The 15,649-nt window shown below is 35.8% G+C and overlaps 1 protein-coding gene and 1 pseudogene across 1 annotated transcript in view; one reads left to right on the top strand and one right to left on the bottom strand.

Annotated features, from left to right (window-relative positions):
- The window catches only part of LOC107662624 (UPF0317 protein C14orf159 homolog, mitochondrial-like), a 26,063-nt pseudogene extending 15,691 nt beyond the window's left edge, over positions 1 to 10,372 (top strand).
- A 2,448-nt stretch (positions 10,373 to 12,820) lies between these two features.
- LOC107662645 (ovarian cancer G-protein coupled receptor 1-like) overlaps positions 12,821 to 15,649 on the bottom strand; it is a 4,227-nt gene continuing 1,398 nt past the window's right edge. Inside the window, exon 2 of the mRNA XM_016452725.1 lies at positions 12,821 to 13,947. Within this exon, the coding sequence (XP_016308211.1) occupies positions 12,821 to 13,858 (1,038 nt within the window). The 5' untranslated portion in view covers positions 13,859 to 13,947. The remainder of the gene's footprint in view (positions 13,948 to 15,649) is intronic.

Genomic DNA, 15,649 nt, shown 5'->3' with positions numbered 1-15,649 from the left:
AGATCATGTTCCATTAAGATATTTTGTAAATTTCCTACTGTGAATATATTAAAACTTAATTTTTGATTAGTAATATTGTAATATTAATAATAGTAATAACTATTATCCTATCCTAACAAACCATACATCAATAGAACGCTTATTTATTCAGCTTTCAGATGATGTATAAATCTCAATTTCAAAAAATTGACCCTTATGACTAATTTTGTGGTCCAGGGTCACATATACCACTTTTAATGATTTTAAGGTGATTTTCAATAGATCAGTTTGTCAGTTCCCCTCAAATTCACAGTTAGTCAGTTATTTTATTATTTTATTATAGTATCTGTTGTTTTATCTGTTAAAACTTGTTGCTTTAAAAAAGCAATAAGTGTTTGGGCTATGGCTATATATATATATATATATATATATATATATATATATATATATATATAAGTAAATTACACTTCGTTTGATTTAGTTTTATTTTTGTATTGTTTAATACTATTATAGTACTGTTATATTTTAAATTAACTTATTTTTCTACTTTCAGTTTTCATTTTGATTTTTTGTATATATTCATATTTAGCTATAATTTTTTTCAAGTTTTCGTAATTATAGTACTTAAAATTAGAAATATTACCTTGGGAACTTACTGAAATGAAATAAGTTGTAGTTTTTCATCTAGTATTTATATTTTATTTGATTTTATTTCGGCTTTATTTTAATTAAAGTAATAGTTCACCCACAAAAGGAAAATTTGCTGAAACCGTACTCACCCTCAGGCCATCTAAGATGTGGATGAGTTTGTTTTCTCATCTCAACAGTTTTGGAGAAATTTAGGGTGCCATCAGAATGGTAGAAACATCAAAATAACCCCAAACAGCTGATAGAAACATCAAAATAATTCACAAGTAATCCACACGACTCCAGTCTGCCAATTATCTTGTGAAGCAAAAAGCTGCGTGTTTGTGAGAAATAAAACCATCATTAAAGCATTTTAACTTTAAACCATCGCTTCTGGCGTATAACAACAATGGCTTTGATATGCTGTTTTCTAACAAATGAGATTCATACATTTTTAAGTGTGGCTTAAGTGTCCAAATACTTTTTGGGACCATTGTAAATACCAAGTAGGTTCATGGAGGGTATGACTATTGGTGGAATTTGCTCCTAAGAGCCCATCTGTAATACTTAGCTGTGTGTGTCTGGTCAAAACATGTCTAACCACACAAACTGGTAACATTTTAGGGGCTTGGAGGTGGAAAAATTAACTCCACTATAAATATCTCTTAAACACCCTTGATTCTCTTACCGAGCTGCTGGGCATACATGACTTGTCACCACCAGACTATGGGGACCCAGGAGAGGAGTGTCCTGGTGATGTGCCTGTGTTCTGGGCCTGTGGGGTCACTGGTGTTGAGGCTGTACAGAGCTGCAGTAAGGTTTAAAAAAAAAAAAAAAACACACTGCAATATTACAATACAAATGGACTTAAAGGTGAAGTGTGCTATATTTTGACCAGAACATGCTAGAAACCAATTAGCAAGAAGCCGTAGATTTACATACAGTAGGCAAACACCGGTCATATTTTCTCCTGAAATTTTACAAATGTAGTTGTTTTGCACTCTTTGATGCTGCTAGTGGAGTAGAAATTACACACTTCACCTTTAAAGGGGTCATATGATGCGATTTCAAGTTTTCCTTTCTCTGTGGAGTGTTACAAGCTGATTGTGCATAGATAAGATCCCTGAAGTTGCAAACACTAAAGTCTCAAAACCAAAGAGATATTCTTTATCAAAGTTAAGACTCTGCCACGCCCCCCTAAAACGGCTCGTTCTAACACGCCCCCACATATCTAGGTCACTATGTGGAAATATTTGCATAATGCCGCCCAAATGTGCACGCAAAGAAAGAAGGCGTGGTTTGTGTGTGAGAGAGAGAGAGAGACAGGGTCACATCACAGTGGAGTCAGCTGTCTTAACCATGGCTTGTGTACTGCAAACACATACCAGCATCATCACTGTGACTTTGTAGAAAACGAAGCGTTTGAGAGAGGCGGGGCATATAGGACCTACAATAATGTACAGTATTTGAAAAATAATGTGTTTTTTTAACATTAAAGCATGTCAACATATTCTGTTACACCAAATACACAAAATAATGATCTTTAAAAAAGCATCATATGACCCCTTTAAGACTTAATGTCACTGGGTTTTGTTTCTTTAGCGTCAGTTTTGCAGTATACACAGATCATTTTTATGCAGTGTGTAGGAGAAAAACTGCATGTTGACCTTTTGTTTTTTTTTAATGTTGCAGAGCCCGCTCTGGCGTTCACGCACTCTCCTGGCTGCATGTTCATCACAGATTAAAAGGCAGAAACTATTTCGCCCCTCACTCTTGAGCCAGCACATTGCCCTTTGACTTTCTGCATTTCCCAGAATCCTCAGCTTTACAGTATGGCTAGCAAAAGAGCTGTTCAACAAATTCGAGCAATTGAGGAGCTTGTTGTTGAAGACCCAGGTTTGAAGCAGCACACTTTTGACCCCCCAAAAAAGTATTCAAATGCATAAAGACACTTAAAATGAACAAACCTCTTAGCATTATACAACAACATATCAAACAGTGTCATATTTTAATAACCAGAAAATAAATAAAAGTGTTTATTCATGCACACTTGAATAAGATGATGAGTCCAGTCCTCGTCCAGATTCAGTAGTCTAATAAAATGGAATATATTTTATATTGAGTGGGTTGCTTCATGAAGGCAGACACATTGAGATCACACGACCAGTTGTTATTAGACACTTTCACTCAATTGTGGCTGACTGTGGAAAGCACATTTCTATTTAAAATGTTTTTAGTGACAACTGACTTAAATGCAATAAATTCAAAAAATAAACAAACAAACATAGACATGCAACAACAATATTAACTGTAATAAATAGAAAAACAGAAAATACATAGAAAATAAAAGAACTAAATACATAGGGGTATAAAGGGGTATAAACCAACATCATTAATTCCAAACTAAATACAAAAGCCTCTAAGAGGAATAAAAGTTAAAGACTTTACAGTAGTTTTCAAGATAATGATATTATCTCAGATTAAAATTGTTGTGCTGTTTGGTGACTTTTTGAACATTTATGAATATGATATTTAACTAAAATAATGAATTAATTGAGAATAAAACTAATTTTATTTTCTAAAGTTTTGTCATAAAAAATAAGATATTTTTAGCTTCCAAAATAATGTTAGCTCCCAAAATCTCCCGTAAGAAAACATTAAAATCACACCAGAAAAATATAGTACAAGTAAGTTTAAAAAAAAAAAGAAAAGAAAAGAAGAAGAATACTCTTTCTTAAATCTGTATATGGCCTGGGTTACTGGGTAAATACAATGCTTTTTTTTTTTTAAAGAAATCATCTCAAATCTTACTGGTGACCCAATATTTACTAGATACCATAAAAGGTACTTCCAAATAATATCCTGGAAACTTGAATTTCTACAATGGCATTGCAAACTAAAAATATCTGAGTAATGCTACATCCACACCACTATGTGTCAGTGTAAGTCCACAACAACATAGCCATTTTTGTTTAGTAGTTGTGCACTAATTTGTACAGTAAATGTACAAATTATTTTTTGGGATCACTGTCTGCCATTGCAATTATTATTATTTTTTTACTGTAATGTTTTAACAAAATTTCATAATTGGACCTTCCAAAGAAGTATAGATCTGTTGCTAGTTCCGTTTCATCATGATTTTAAAGATGCATACAGTAGTAACTCTGGTTTGTGTGCAGGTTCAAGGGGTATCCAGGCCCTGTTCTTGCAGGATGAGCTCCTAAAGGCCTGTCTCTCGCTGTCCCATTCCTCCTCTGTTCTCATCACCACTGGTTTCCCCACACACTACATGCACAACCCCCCTGAAGAGACTGATGGCAGCTATGCTTCAAGCACTCCGCAAAGAGGTGGTCATCGTGACGGATGGCTTTGGAGATGAATCAGCACCTCATGCGGGATGCCGTGGAGAAAGGTGCCTCCATCATTGCTGATTTAGTGTTTTTGAGATATTCTTGGGTTATGCTAACCTGATGTGATAAAGCGACACATTACTGTTTTATTGTATTTATTAAATTTGTTTGGCTATTATTTGTGTTGATTTGTAACAGGTGTGATAAAGACTGCAGTGCCAGTAATAAGTTTCCAGAGTAATAGCCCTGACTCGGCACTTCACTTCCTGTGCCGTGATGGAGATCCCACTAAAGCCCAGGTGTAATGTGGTTCAGTCTCATTTTCCATCCACTGCTTTCTCTTGTGCTGCATCCTAATTCACCCACTTATACTATACCCTAAAAGTATGCAGTCTTGTTGTGAAGAAAAAGCACATACTTTTGAGTATGTAGCAGAATAGTAGCCGAGTTCTGGGACATACTACTTTGTCATAATTGCATCTTTAACACACTGCTCTGTCACTTAGTTACGTGCATCCCGTCACTATTTAAACTGCCCTGTCAATGTGTAACATCCTTCACAATTTCATTTCATTTCCTATCGTATTGGAGAGAAATGAAAGGCACGTTGATCTGCCAGTAATGTGTCTTTAATGCCGTGAACTCTCCTCATGTGTTTACATGATGCATTTAAAAGTTAATGACCAAATGTATCTTTATAAAAGTTTCGAGTTGTTGTTGTAGATATAATGCAGATAACATTTAATATATTTTTTCCCCTCAGGTTAGATATTATTAATTACAAAAAAACCTTTATCTAAACCTCTCTACACTCTTAAAAATAAAGGTGCTTCAAAAGGTTCTTCACAGCGATGCCATAGAAGAACCATTTTTGGTTCCACAAAGAACTATTCAGTCAAAGGTTCTTTAAAGAACCATCTCTTTCTTACCTTTTTGTAATCTGAAGAACCTTTTTGGGCACCCCTGTTCTGTGGCATCGTGAAGCACCTTTATTTTTAAGAGTGTACTTAATTGTGGGTCTCGCGTATCTGCCATGTTTGTAGTTTTGTAACCCTTTATATTCATGTTTGTAGTTCTAATCGAATCTGTGTCCAACAGTATTAGCCGTTAGAGTGTGCACAGATCTGAACTTCAAATTTTTCATGGAAATAGTATACTGTGGGATACTCATACCTTTGGAATACTCATTTTAACATACTACAATTTAGGACACACTAATTTTAATTTTGAATACTATTAAAGACAAATACATAGTATGTGAATTGGGACTCATCATTGGTCTAAGATCCCATGTAAGTAGTATGTTAAACAGAGCACATTATGCAACAATTAATATTTTATTATACAGTATTATAGTACATGACTTCATTTGTACATAATTCATGTTTGATAACTGAATTCTGAAGACAAATATTTGTGTATAATGGCTGCTAAACTGTATAACTGATCGTTGGTTGTATCATATATGATATATCTCGTCATTCTGTAGTCTCTTCTGTCTCAACTCAAATATTTCATGCCCATTTATGTAGTTATTTGGTGATTATCCTTAAAATTATAGAGGTAATATATAGTCAGCCAATCATTATAAAAAAATAACTCATTTCAGGGTGATGTTGTGGTTTGTTTTATGATCATGACTGTGCAATATCCCTCACTTACTGCATTATTAAAGGGATATTCCAAATGCAATACATCTTAAGCTCAATCAACAGCATTTGTGGCATAATATTGATTACCACAAAAAAATCATATTGACTTTTCCCACCTTTAAAAATAAAATAAATAAAAGCATAATTTGAGGTTACAGTGAGGCTGTGAAATGCAGAAATGTTAAGCTTATAATTTTATAAAGAGAAAGGAAAAATTGAAATCGCATCATATGACCCCTTTAAATTAATTATTCTGCTGAATTGTATGTATTATTTGAACTGTAAAGCTTGTCAGTTTTACAGTAATTTTTGAGCCATTTTATTACGTTATGTTACCACTACAACTAATTTGTTAAATCGGATACTACTTTACACAGAAAAGGTTAAGTGATTGTGTCACACTAACATCATTTGAACAAAGGTATTGTTTACATCTTGTCGCTAAGCTATTGAAATAGTGAGTATATTAACGTTCCTGAATAGGCCACATTCACTGTAACAGATTTTTGCTTCTCTTTAAAGATAATGATGGATAAGAAAATTAGTTCAACATTGTCACAAATGATGTCGATTGAGTTTAAATTATACTGAATCTGAATTATTCCTTTTTAGAAACCGATGTTAAAATGCCTGTTAATATTACTTTAAAAGTTAATTCGTCGCACAACTAGAAATGCAAGTCGATTGACAGTGCAGGTCATCCATGTTTTATGCATTCAGAAAATGTACACATTGTGCCACATTATATATACTACTAGACCGCAGAAAGAAGACTAGTATGCTATTCCGAACACAGCCCATGTCTTGTTTACCATGTAGTTGAACTGACATTTTTATTATGTATACTAATCAGGTTTGACCACTTGGTGGCAATAGAGCGCAGCGGACGGGCTGCCGATCTGAACTACTACAACATGAGGGGGGTGAACATCAAGCATTTAGTCGACGAACTCTTCACCACTGCCAGCATTATTGCAGGCATCACTACCACAGGTAACACAGCCAGAGCTTCAGTGCTCCAAACCACTGTGGTTAACTTACAGTGGGGTTGTTTGGTCACATGACGAGAGTGATGCGAGACACTTTTGTAAGTTTATCTGAGGTAAAAGTCAGAGGTGTGTACGATCGTTTTAAAGAAAGGGGAAATCCTAAGAACATTTATTTATTTGTGTTACAATGCGGACAAAACATATTTCCCTTATTCATATTGTTAATAAAAGTTCAAAGTTTAATATAAGTGAATTTGTCATTGTACTGTTTTATTGTATAACCTATTTTTATTATTATTAACAAATAATAAACAAACTAAGCATTCGTTTGAAGTAAGGGGAACATTCCAAAAACCTTTTATTTATTTGTTGCAACGCGAATGTCTTATTCGTTCTGTTAATAAAAATGTTATGTTTAATATAATTACTTTGTCATTGCAGTATTGCTGATGTTGTGTGTGGGATTTTTTTTTCTTTAAGAGTAATACTGAATCAACCTTAAGCATTCATTTTGTTCCAAGAATAGGTAAGATCTAACGTTAAAGATCAAAATAAGCGCTGCAGATGCGAGAATGCGAGATTGGTTGCTTCTGAGGTAAATAGACGCTCTCGCTCTTTCTCTGCTGTATCTTTGCAATGGCTGTAGAAATGGTCGTTAATTCTTGATTTGGGTACAGCACAGACGTTACAGGTAATAATATGATCAAAAAGTAATGGCAACACACGACTTCCTAAGTCAGTTTAAGTTGAAACGACTTTCACAATCAATTTGATTAAACTTAATTCGTGTTTTACTGTTGCTTACTGTCATTGTAGGCTTAGGCTACTTTTTTTTCCTATGAATTTTAAGGAATATACAAATGAATAAAATTAGTTTTATTTATTTTTTGTTACAACATTTCCATTTATTTATTTTTAACACCGCCCCCCCAGCCCCCCCATTTTTTCTTGGACTACACGCCAGGGGGTGCTGCAGCACCCTCAGCACCCCTACTTCCCTCGGTAATGCACCAGGGAGTGGTTTAATGAGATCTGTCACCCCTTTGGAACAGGATTAATTGTGTGTGTATGTGTGTGTGTGTGTACAGGGATCGGGGATGGAGGTAATGAGCTTGGTATGGGCAAAGTCAAAGCAGCAGTTAAAGCATACATGCCTAATCGAAATCTGATTGCGTGTGACGTGGCTGCTGATTTTGCCATCACTGCAGGTAAGTTAAAGGGGTCATATGATGCGATTTCAATTTTTCCTTATGTACAGTATGTGGAAAATAATGTGTTTTTTGAACTTTAAACCGCATAAACACATTTCATTACACCAAATACACAAAATAATGTTCTTTTTAGCAGCATCATATGACCCCTTTAAGTGCACCTCACACAGAGACCGCATAATGTGCGCGTTTCCTGCTAGCTGGAAAAACAGGCCGCTGCACCTAAACACACAGCCTATGTGGTCCCACACAGTGGTTCTAAGTTTCACATCAAACCTACTTGTTCCTTATTAAGGGGGCTAAAGGAAGAATGCTAGTTTCCGATATCATAGGAAGTGCATCAGAGATGTTATTTGACATTGTCAGTGTTGCCTAGTGTCTGTTTGATTAAAAAATATATATATTTCCAACATTTAATCGATATTTAGGCATGTTTAAGAGTGAAATGGAAAATATTGAGAATAATAATATAAATATCTTGAATTAAATTTTTTGAGTAGTAGTTCATTTAGATACTATATTTAAATGAATGTTTCAGATTAAATACAAGTTAACCTGTATTGATTTAAAAAAAATTGAGCTTGAGACTATTTAGTATGGTACACAATAGCATGTCACATTTATAGTCGACAGACAGATCTTGTACTGTGTGTAACTCAGAATATTTTCCCCAAAACTAATAATATAGAGCAATGCACACAAACAAACAAATAAATAACTTGGTAATTTATTCATTCATTTATTTATTTTCATGTATGTGCACTATTTATTTTAGTATTTTACCATTGGAATGCACTATTGGTCAAAAGTTTGGAGTATTGATTTTTTTTTTAATGTTTTTTTATTTAATTGTCTCTTATTCTCACCAAGGCTGCATTTATTTAATAAAAAAAAAAAAATGCAGTTGTGAAAGAATATTACAATTTAAAATGCCTCTTTTCAGGTTTCTTTAGTGTCACATGATCTTTCAGAAATCATTCTGATATGCTGATTTGGTGTTCGGTTATTAATAACGGTTCTTAATATTATTGTAGAAAATGTGCTTAATATTTCTATTAATAGATTATTTTGGGGGGGAATTTTTTGATGAATAGAAAGTTCAATGAACATAATTTATTTGAAATTTTTAGGAACATTATGAATGTATTTAATATCACCTTTGATCAATTTAATGTTGTTGTTTTTTTTTTATCAATTTAATGTTTTAAATCTTACACCGAACTTTTGAATGGTAGTGTATAGTGAAAAATGCTGGAGTAATGGCTGCTGAAAATGTAGCTTTGCAATCACAGGACTAAATATCATTTTAAAATGTATTAGAACACAGTTACTTTAAATTGTAATAATATTTCACAATATTGCTGTTTTTATTTTTATTTTGATCAAATAAGTGTAGCCTTGGTGAGCATAAGAGACTTCTATCAAAAACATTTAAAAATCCAAATTATTCCAAACGGTTTGATTGTGTATACTATATACTATCAACTATACTATTGAGGTGTCTACAGAAACTTGTATTTGCACCTCAATGATTGTGTACCATGAACAATCTTTTCTTAGCATACCTAACGTCCACTTCCTGTATAGGAGTGTCCAACTGGGGTGGCTATGCTGTCGCCTGTGCTCTGTATGTTCTCAATCTCTGTCCAATAGACTGGCGGTACCTCCAGAGGGGCTTGGGTCTGTCAGCCACACCTGATCAACAGAGCCTGTGAACGGCCTGCCTGCCCACTGTAGCCAAGGTAACACAGTATTATCAAAAATAGAAGATGATGGCTGATGATTATGATGGCTAAGTTCAGTCCTACATTACGTTAAAGCATCTGTTCTTCTAAAAAAAAAGTATTGCATTGCAGTTTAAGGGTGTCTCTGGAAGAGTTTATGCATGTCACCTCATAATATCACTCATTTTATTTTCAGTGGAAATCCACTGGTATAAAACTTGCAAGCGTGTCGCAGTGCTGCTTCCAGTCAACACTGGCCATTTTTATATTTGCGGTGAACTGCAGACCACTTCAGAACCTCTGCCAGTATACCTTATAATTATCACGGCCACAACAGCTGGAACCAGCCCGTTAACCCTGTATTCACATTCCTTTCTGTTAGCCTAAATATTTTCTGTGTCCATCATGTTGTTTCTCCTCAGTGGCTGCTATGGATTGATGCTTTAATAACACTTTTCCTGTTTTTAAAGTTCTCACTCCCACATGTGGCTTAAAATAAAAGACCATTACCACTGAATGCATTACCAAAGATTAAAGACAAAAAAAATCCAGCTGCAAAGACAAAAATGACTTGATGTGGTGCATTTATTCAAAAAACAGGAGGAAGAGATGCTCCACATTTTGGTGAAATATGGCATCCGCAGTGGCAAACTTAGGACTGGAGGTGGATGGATTGACCTTTCACCCTTACCATTCTGACATCATACAGCGGCTTAGAAATCTCACTCTTGCCTGACTTCATAGTGTGGCCTGCATCACGGACACATCACATAGCCACAGGAACCAAGACACTCATCTGTGCAGAGATAATAAGGTAAAGTGAAAAAACCCCTATCAAAACAAAATGGGACCCACAACGGAAATGACACTTATTGCTCAAATAACATTTTTTTTTTTTAATATATATTTTCTGATATACTTGTAGAACATTTTTACTATTATGAGAATGTTTTGTAGTGTGATCTACTCTGTAATGGCGATATCGATTACTCAAACGCAGGGACATGCAATTTAATTTTTAACCACAGTTGGCGATAGAAAGGCCAAAAGTTCTGTAGCGCAGCTTTGATGAAATCTAATTAATAGGCATAATTGTTACATTCTTTGGTTGTACCTTGTTATTGTGGTTGTAGTAGGTACTTGAATCATACGTTATATTTATATAACATTATTCATGTTGTAGTCTAAGGAACTTAAAAAATACCACGGTATTACACAACAACTCTCGTGTATCGAGGAGTACAAGCAGCTGTTTTAGTTCAGATCCGTGTTACATAACACATTCATGTAATTTGGAAATTTGTATATTATCACTGACCTTTTTAGAGATAAATGTCTTTCCCTCTTCCAAGGTTCAACCAAAATCAACACTGGAGAAGACCATCCCAAAACCCTTAATCATAAAGTAAAATAAACTGCAGACTTTTAATTAGTCTGGCTCTGGTTACACCTGAAAGTTTTAAACATTTCTCTGGGACCGGATTAACAAGCATGAAAATAAAATAAATAGGCCAATCTCTCAATTTCTTTAAAAATGGTGCTGGATTCGTTTTTACTGGGAATATGACTTTATGCTAACTAATCCCATCTGTATTTAGGCTTCTGTTTATGCACCTTTGTTTAATTTCACAATTCTGCTTTCAATAGAGTTACCGAAGAAAGACAGCCAAGAAAGACCATGACTAAACAAAGAGGACTAATATATGATGAAAGTGTTTTTCTCCTGTTTGCATTAAAGGGACAGTTCTATAATCATTTATTAATTATTTAGTCCTGTTCTGACTATTCATATAGGACATGTTTTCATCTTTAATAATATTATAGAAGAAAATATAATTAATAATAATAGGAGAAATGAGATAGGCAACACATACTTTAAAGCACAAAGTATGCAGGCAAGACAGCCAGAGGTCTGGTGAGTAGAGAGAGGAATTGCAACACAGATTTAATCAGATTTTTGCACCACATCATATATTTGCTGCAAGGGTTTGCTTTACCTATTATCTTAAGTAATTTGTGCCCTTACATTTATGACAAATACTATTTACTCCTATATCAGTGTTTTATAATTATATATAATAGGCTATATTACATATTGTAATATTATATAATGTTGTGCGCTATCTGTCACGCCCACTGAAGGCTCGTCAGTAGATCACACGTGCGCTGAAGTGAACTAACCCTGGAAAATAACCATTCCAATGCCCTGCAGTGCTATTCTATGACATTAGCGATGTAATTCACACTATTTACTTTAATACATTTTATTTGAGAAAGTCAAAAAGTGTTACTTTGTGCCCCGCTCTCCCCTACCCCCCTGGTATTACCTGTGATCACTTCCATCATTAAAATGTAAACTCTGCACCAAACACTCATGGCTGCAATATAACAAAGAGTGAAAAATTTAAGGGGGTCTGAATGCTTTCCGTACCCACTGTACCTCAGCGGTTTGAGCAAACAGAAGATCCATGATTTCTGAAAATAACCATCAATCACTTCTTCCTCATCTAATTTCCCAGGATATGAAATCAAAGTGGGTTAAAATGGTCTGTTTGGAGATGTTTGACCCTTCATACCCACACCGTGTACCTTTTCTACTTGTCAGATGTCTGTGTGCTCCATGTCTGTCCATGTAAAAGGTGAGTATAGGCAACAAAGATACAGCTTCATTGCTTTTGTTTTCTTAGAGGAAAGGTTCACCCCAAAATAAAAATAAAAATCTATTATCATTTAGATCACCTTCATGATGTTCCAAACTTAATGACTTAATTTCTATCATGGAACACAAAATTTCATGCTGTTATTGTCCATAGGGCCATAACATTAGGGTGAGTAAATGACGACGGAATTGTCATTTTTGGGTGAAGTACAGTATTAAAGGAACTGGAAACCTATGAGGTTTGAAAGCAGAAATGGTTTTAGTCTTGGACAGAGATTTTTAGCTGCTACATGCACATGTAGCTAAAGGGACTTAGAACAGTACAGAAAATGTTTAGCTCATCGGTTCCTAAAACCTCAAATGTTAACCACTGGTGATTTTCAAGGTAGCAATCCCTGAGCATTACACCACATAACAGTAGCATGCTAGCTTACCGAAACCATGAAATATTACAATTTAACTTTAGAACAAAATACAGGACTGACTCTGACAAAGTAGGCTAATGTTCTAACCAGTGCAAAATAAAAAAATAATATGCAGCTGTACATCTATGATGCTTCCTTTGTCCACTGAAGAGCCTGTAGCTAAACTGTATGATGTCCATTGTATAGATAATACAACAAAAATGTTCAAACATCAGTTTTGATCTGCTGCAAGAGTGTCACTACTGAGGTACCTGTAACATTATCATTGGTGACTGCAAGCTCAGTAGAGTGCGTGTTGAACCTTCCATGACTTTTTGAGCAACAGCAGAATACCCGAGTACAAGCTTTCTGAGCCTTCTGGATGCCCTTTTGGGCACTCTCACTGATAAAACAATAGAGCGCTGGATCCGCCACACAGTTGAAACTAGTAAGCAACAGAGAGAAATGGTAGTAGTTGAACATTTTCTCAATGAAGTCGCAGTTCCGCTCAAATATGGTGCGTACCAGCAGGAAGACGTGGTATGGTGAGAAGCAAACCAGGAAGATGACGATGGTGCTGGTCACCAGGTACTTGATGCGAGTTTTCTGGGCAGTCTGTGTGCCTGCACTCTTGCCCACTGCTCGGAGGACTCGAAAGTACGACACGGAGAGGATTCCTAAAGGAAACAGGAAACCTATGTAAAAACGGTAGTAATTTATTGGGTACTCCCATGTCTTCATGGGATAGTGCTCAAAGCACACAGATTGGTTATGCTTGTCCCTGCTGAGCTCCTTGTGCCAGAAGAACACCACTCCTACGGCAAGCTCCTTGAGCCAGACCACCGCACTGACCAGCGCTGCTGCTCGTACCGATCGGAAAGCCGAGAAGCGGAAAGGGTAGACCACTGCCAGGTAACGGTCAATCGAGATACAACACAGAAAACCAATGCTGACATAGATGTTCTCGTAGAGCAGGAAACCACACAGTTGGCAGAGCCACTCAGAGCTGCTCCAGTTGTCCCCTTGGAAGATATACTGGAGCCAGAGGGGCAGGGAGGCCAGGTACAGCAGATCGGATATGGTCAGGTTTAACAAGTAGACCCCCAGCTCATTGCGGGCTTTCAGTTGCAGCCAGGCATGGTAGAGTGAGTAAGCATTGGCGGGAAGACCCACTAGCAGGACGAGGATGTACGCACCCGAAAACAGGTACTGGTGAATCTCGTGGCTTATAGTGCAGTTTATTTGCTCCTCAGACATGTTCATCTTTCTAACCTCATGTTCGCAGAGTCTTATTCAACAAGTGTTGGTAAGTTTGTAATCAACTGAGGTCTCCAAATAACATTCCACAGATTCTATGGGAAGCAAACAAAATAGGATGTCAAATGATTAGTGTGTCCAAATACCACCACAGTATTCATACAACCCAGAAAATGCCATGATACACTACAACTTTCACTGAGATTCTGATGTACATATTGGACGTTATGGAAAAGTTGAGCTCATCTGTAAAAGTTATCTTTAAAAAAAATCTAACTTTTGATGGCTTTATGATACTTGTCAAAAACTGATTTGGGTTTTTCTCAGTTCAAGCAGACAGAAGATGTACTTATGCATGCCTGAAAATAGCTTTCTGAGGATTTTATCAAGATGACTGCCGAGTGACAAAAGTTTTGTGTGTGCGCTGTGTCCTTTAAACTCTGAACTATTTTAAGCATACAGGAAGAGATATTATGAAGTTGAAGGAAGTGTGAAACTCATCTACTAATTTTGAAATATGCCATATCCAACTGCACGTCTTTTGCACTTGGCTTTGACGTCTGCGTAGGTGTTTTCTTCGTTGAGTAGAGCCTGTGCAATGCAATTAAACCATCTTTATATATGCTAATTCATGTCATGGATTTGAGTAACATACGTTGCCCTTTTCAATTTGACCATGGCCTGGTTCGCAGAATGTCTGGCTGATGAAAGGATGCTAGATATAGTGGGATTGAGACAGACTACTTGGGGTTGAGACAGACTGCAGTGACTACTGTGGAACACAACAGACCAATAAAGCAGCGTGAACAACATGTTTCATCACCAACCCATTAAATTCTTAAGAATGTGTCCCTGCATACACGACACTTTCAATAATACTGCTCAGACATGATGAACATCATCTGTGCAAGTACAACAGTATTGCTCAGAACAGTGTCTCAATATAGGAAAGCTGTTTTCAGTAGAATTGCTTTTCTGTTCTCGGAGGTTACTTCGGATTTTGTCTTCTATGGAGCCAGCTTTAACATCTACCTTACGGAGAGACTTAACCTATAGAGATTTGACATTTCCCTAGCACACTATGGAGCTGTTTTCCTCTATGAAACTTTGATGAAGTCCTGTACTGTATGCAATAATACAAACAGTTCACTTCCTGTTCAGAACAAGAAATTGTTTGGTCAGAGTAATGTAGCAGTATACGAGAGAGGCAATGTGTTACAATGCTTTTAACTTGGGTAAGGGGTGTTCTTAGGCACAACACTTTGTGTCAATAGTCCAATAAATACATTAATCATTACTAATTATAGAACAGATTTTTTTCAGCCAAACTGTACTATGATTGTGGTTGCTGAGCAACATAGAAAAGTAGAATTCAGTTGAAGTGTGGTCACAGATGTGCATCTGTCAGCTTCAGACATGTCTCATCCAATCAGAATTCAAAGTCTAATCTGTTTTATAAAGCGCAAAACTTCACATTGATCCATCATTTATGAAAACTGCCAAATAACAAATTCTTCATTAATATTGTGTTTATAATTTAGTATAGGGGACTCCAGGACTAGCTGTGACATGAGGAATCTCTTGAGTCAAAAATCCAATTTCACAAATGTGTTTTTGCTTGCTGTTTTCAACCAGCTTGTTTCATACTTCCTCAAATTAAAATATACTGTATTTTGAATTGCAAAAGTATATTTATAGACATATAAATATACACCGTACACACATATATTATGTAAACACTTTTATTTTGTATGTGATTAATCGCGATTGATCAATTTGAAAGCGCACATATATATA

Source organism: Sinocyclocheilus anshuiensis, unplaced genomic scaffold (genome assembly GCF_001515605.1).
Source record: "Sinocyclocheilus anshuiensis isolate Anshui unplaced genomic scaffold, SAMN03320099.WGS_v1.1 scaffold715, whole genome shotgun sequence".
NCBI classification, from domain to species: Eukaryota; Metazoa; Chordata; class Actinopteri; order Cypriniformes; family Cyprinidae; genus Sinocyclocheilus; species Sinocyclocheilus anshuiensis.
Note: the sequence above shows the minus strand (reverse complement) of the source record. Positions and strands in the feature narration are given on the sequence as shown.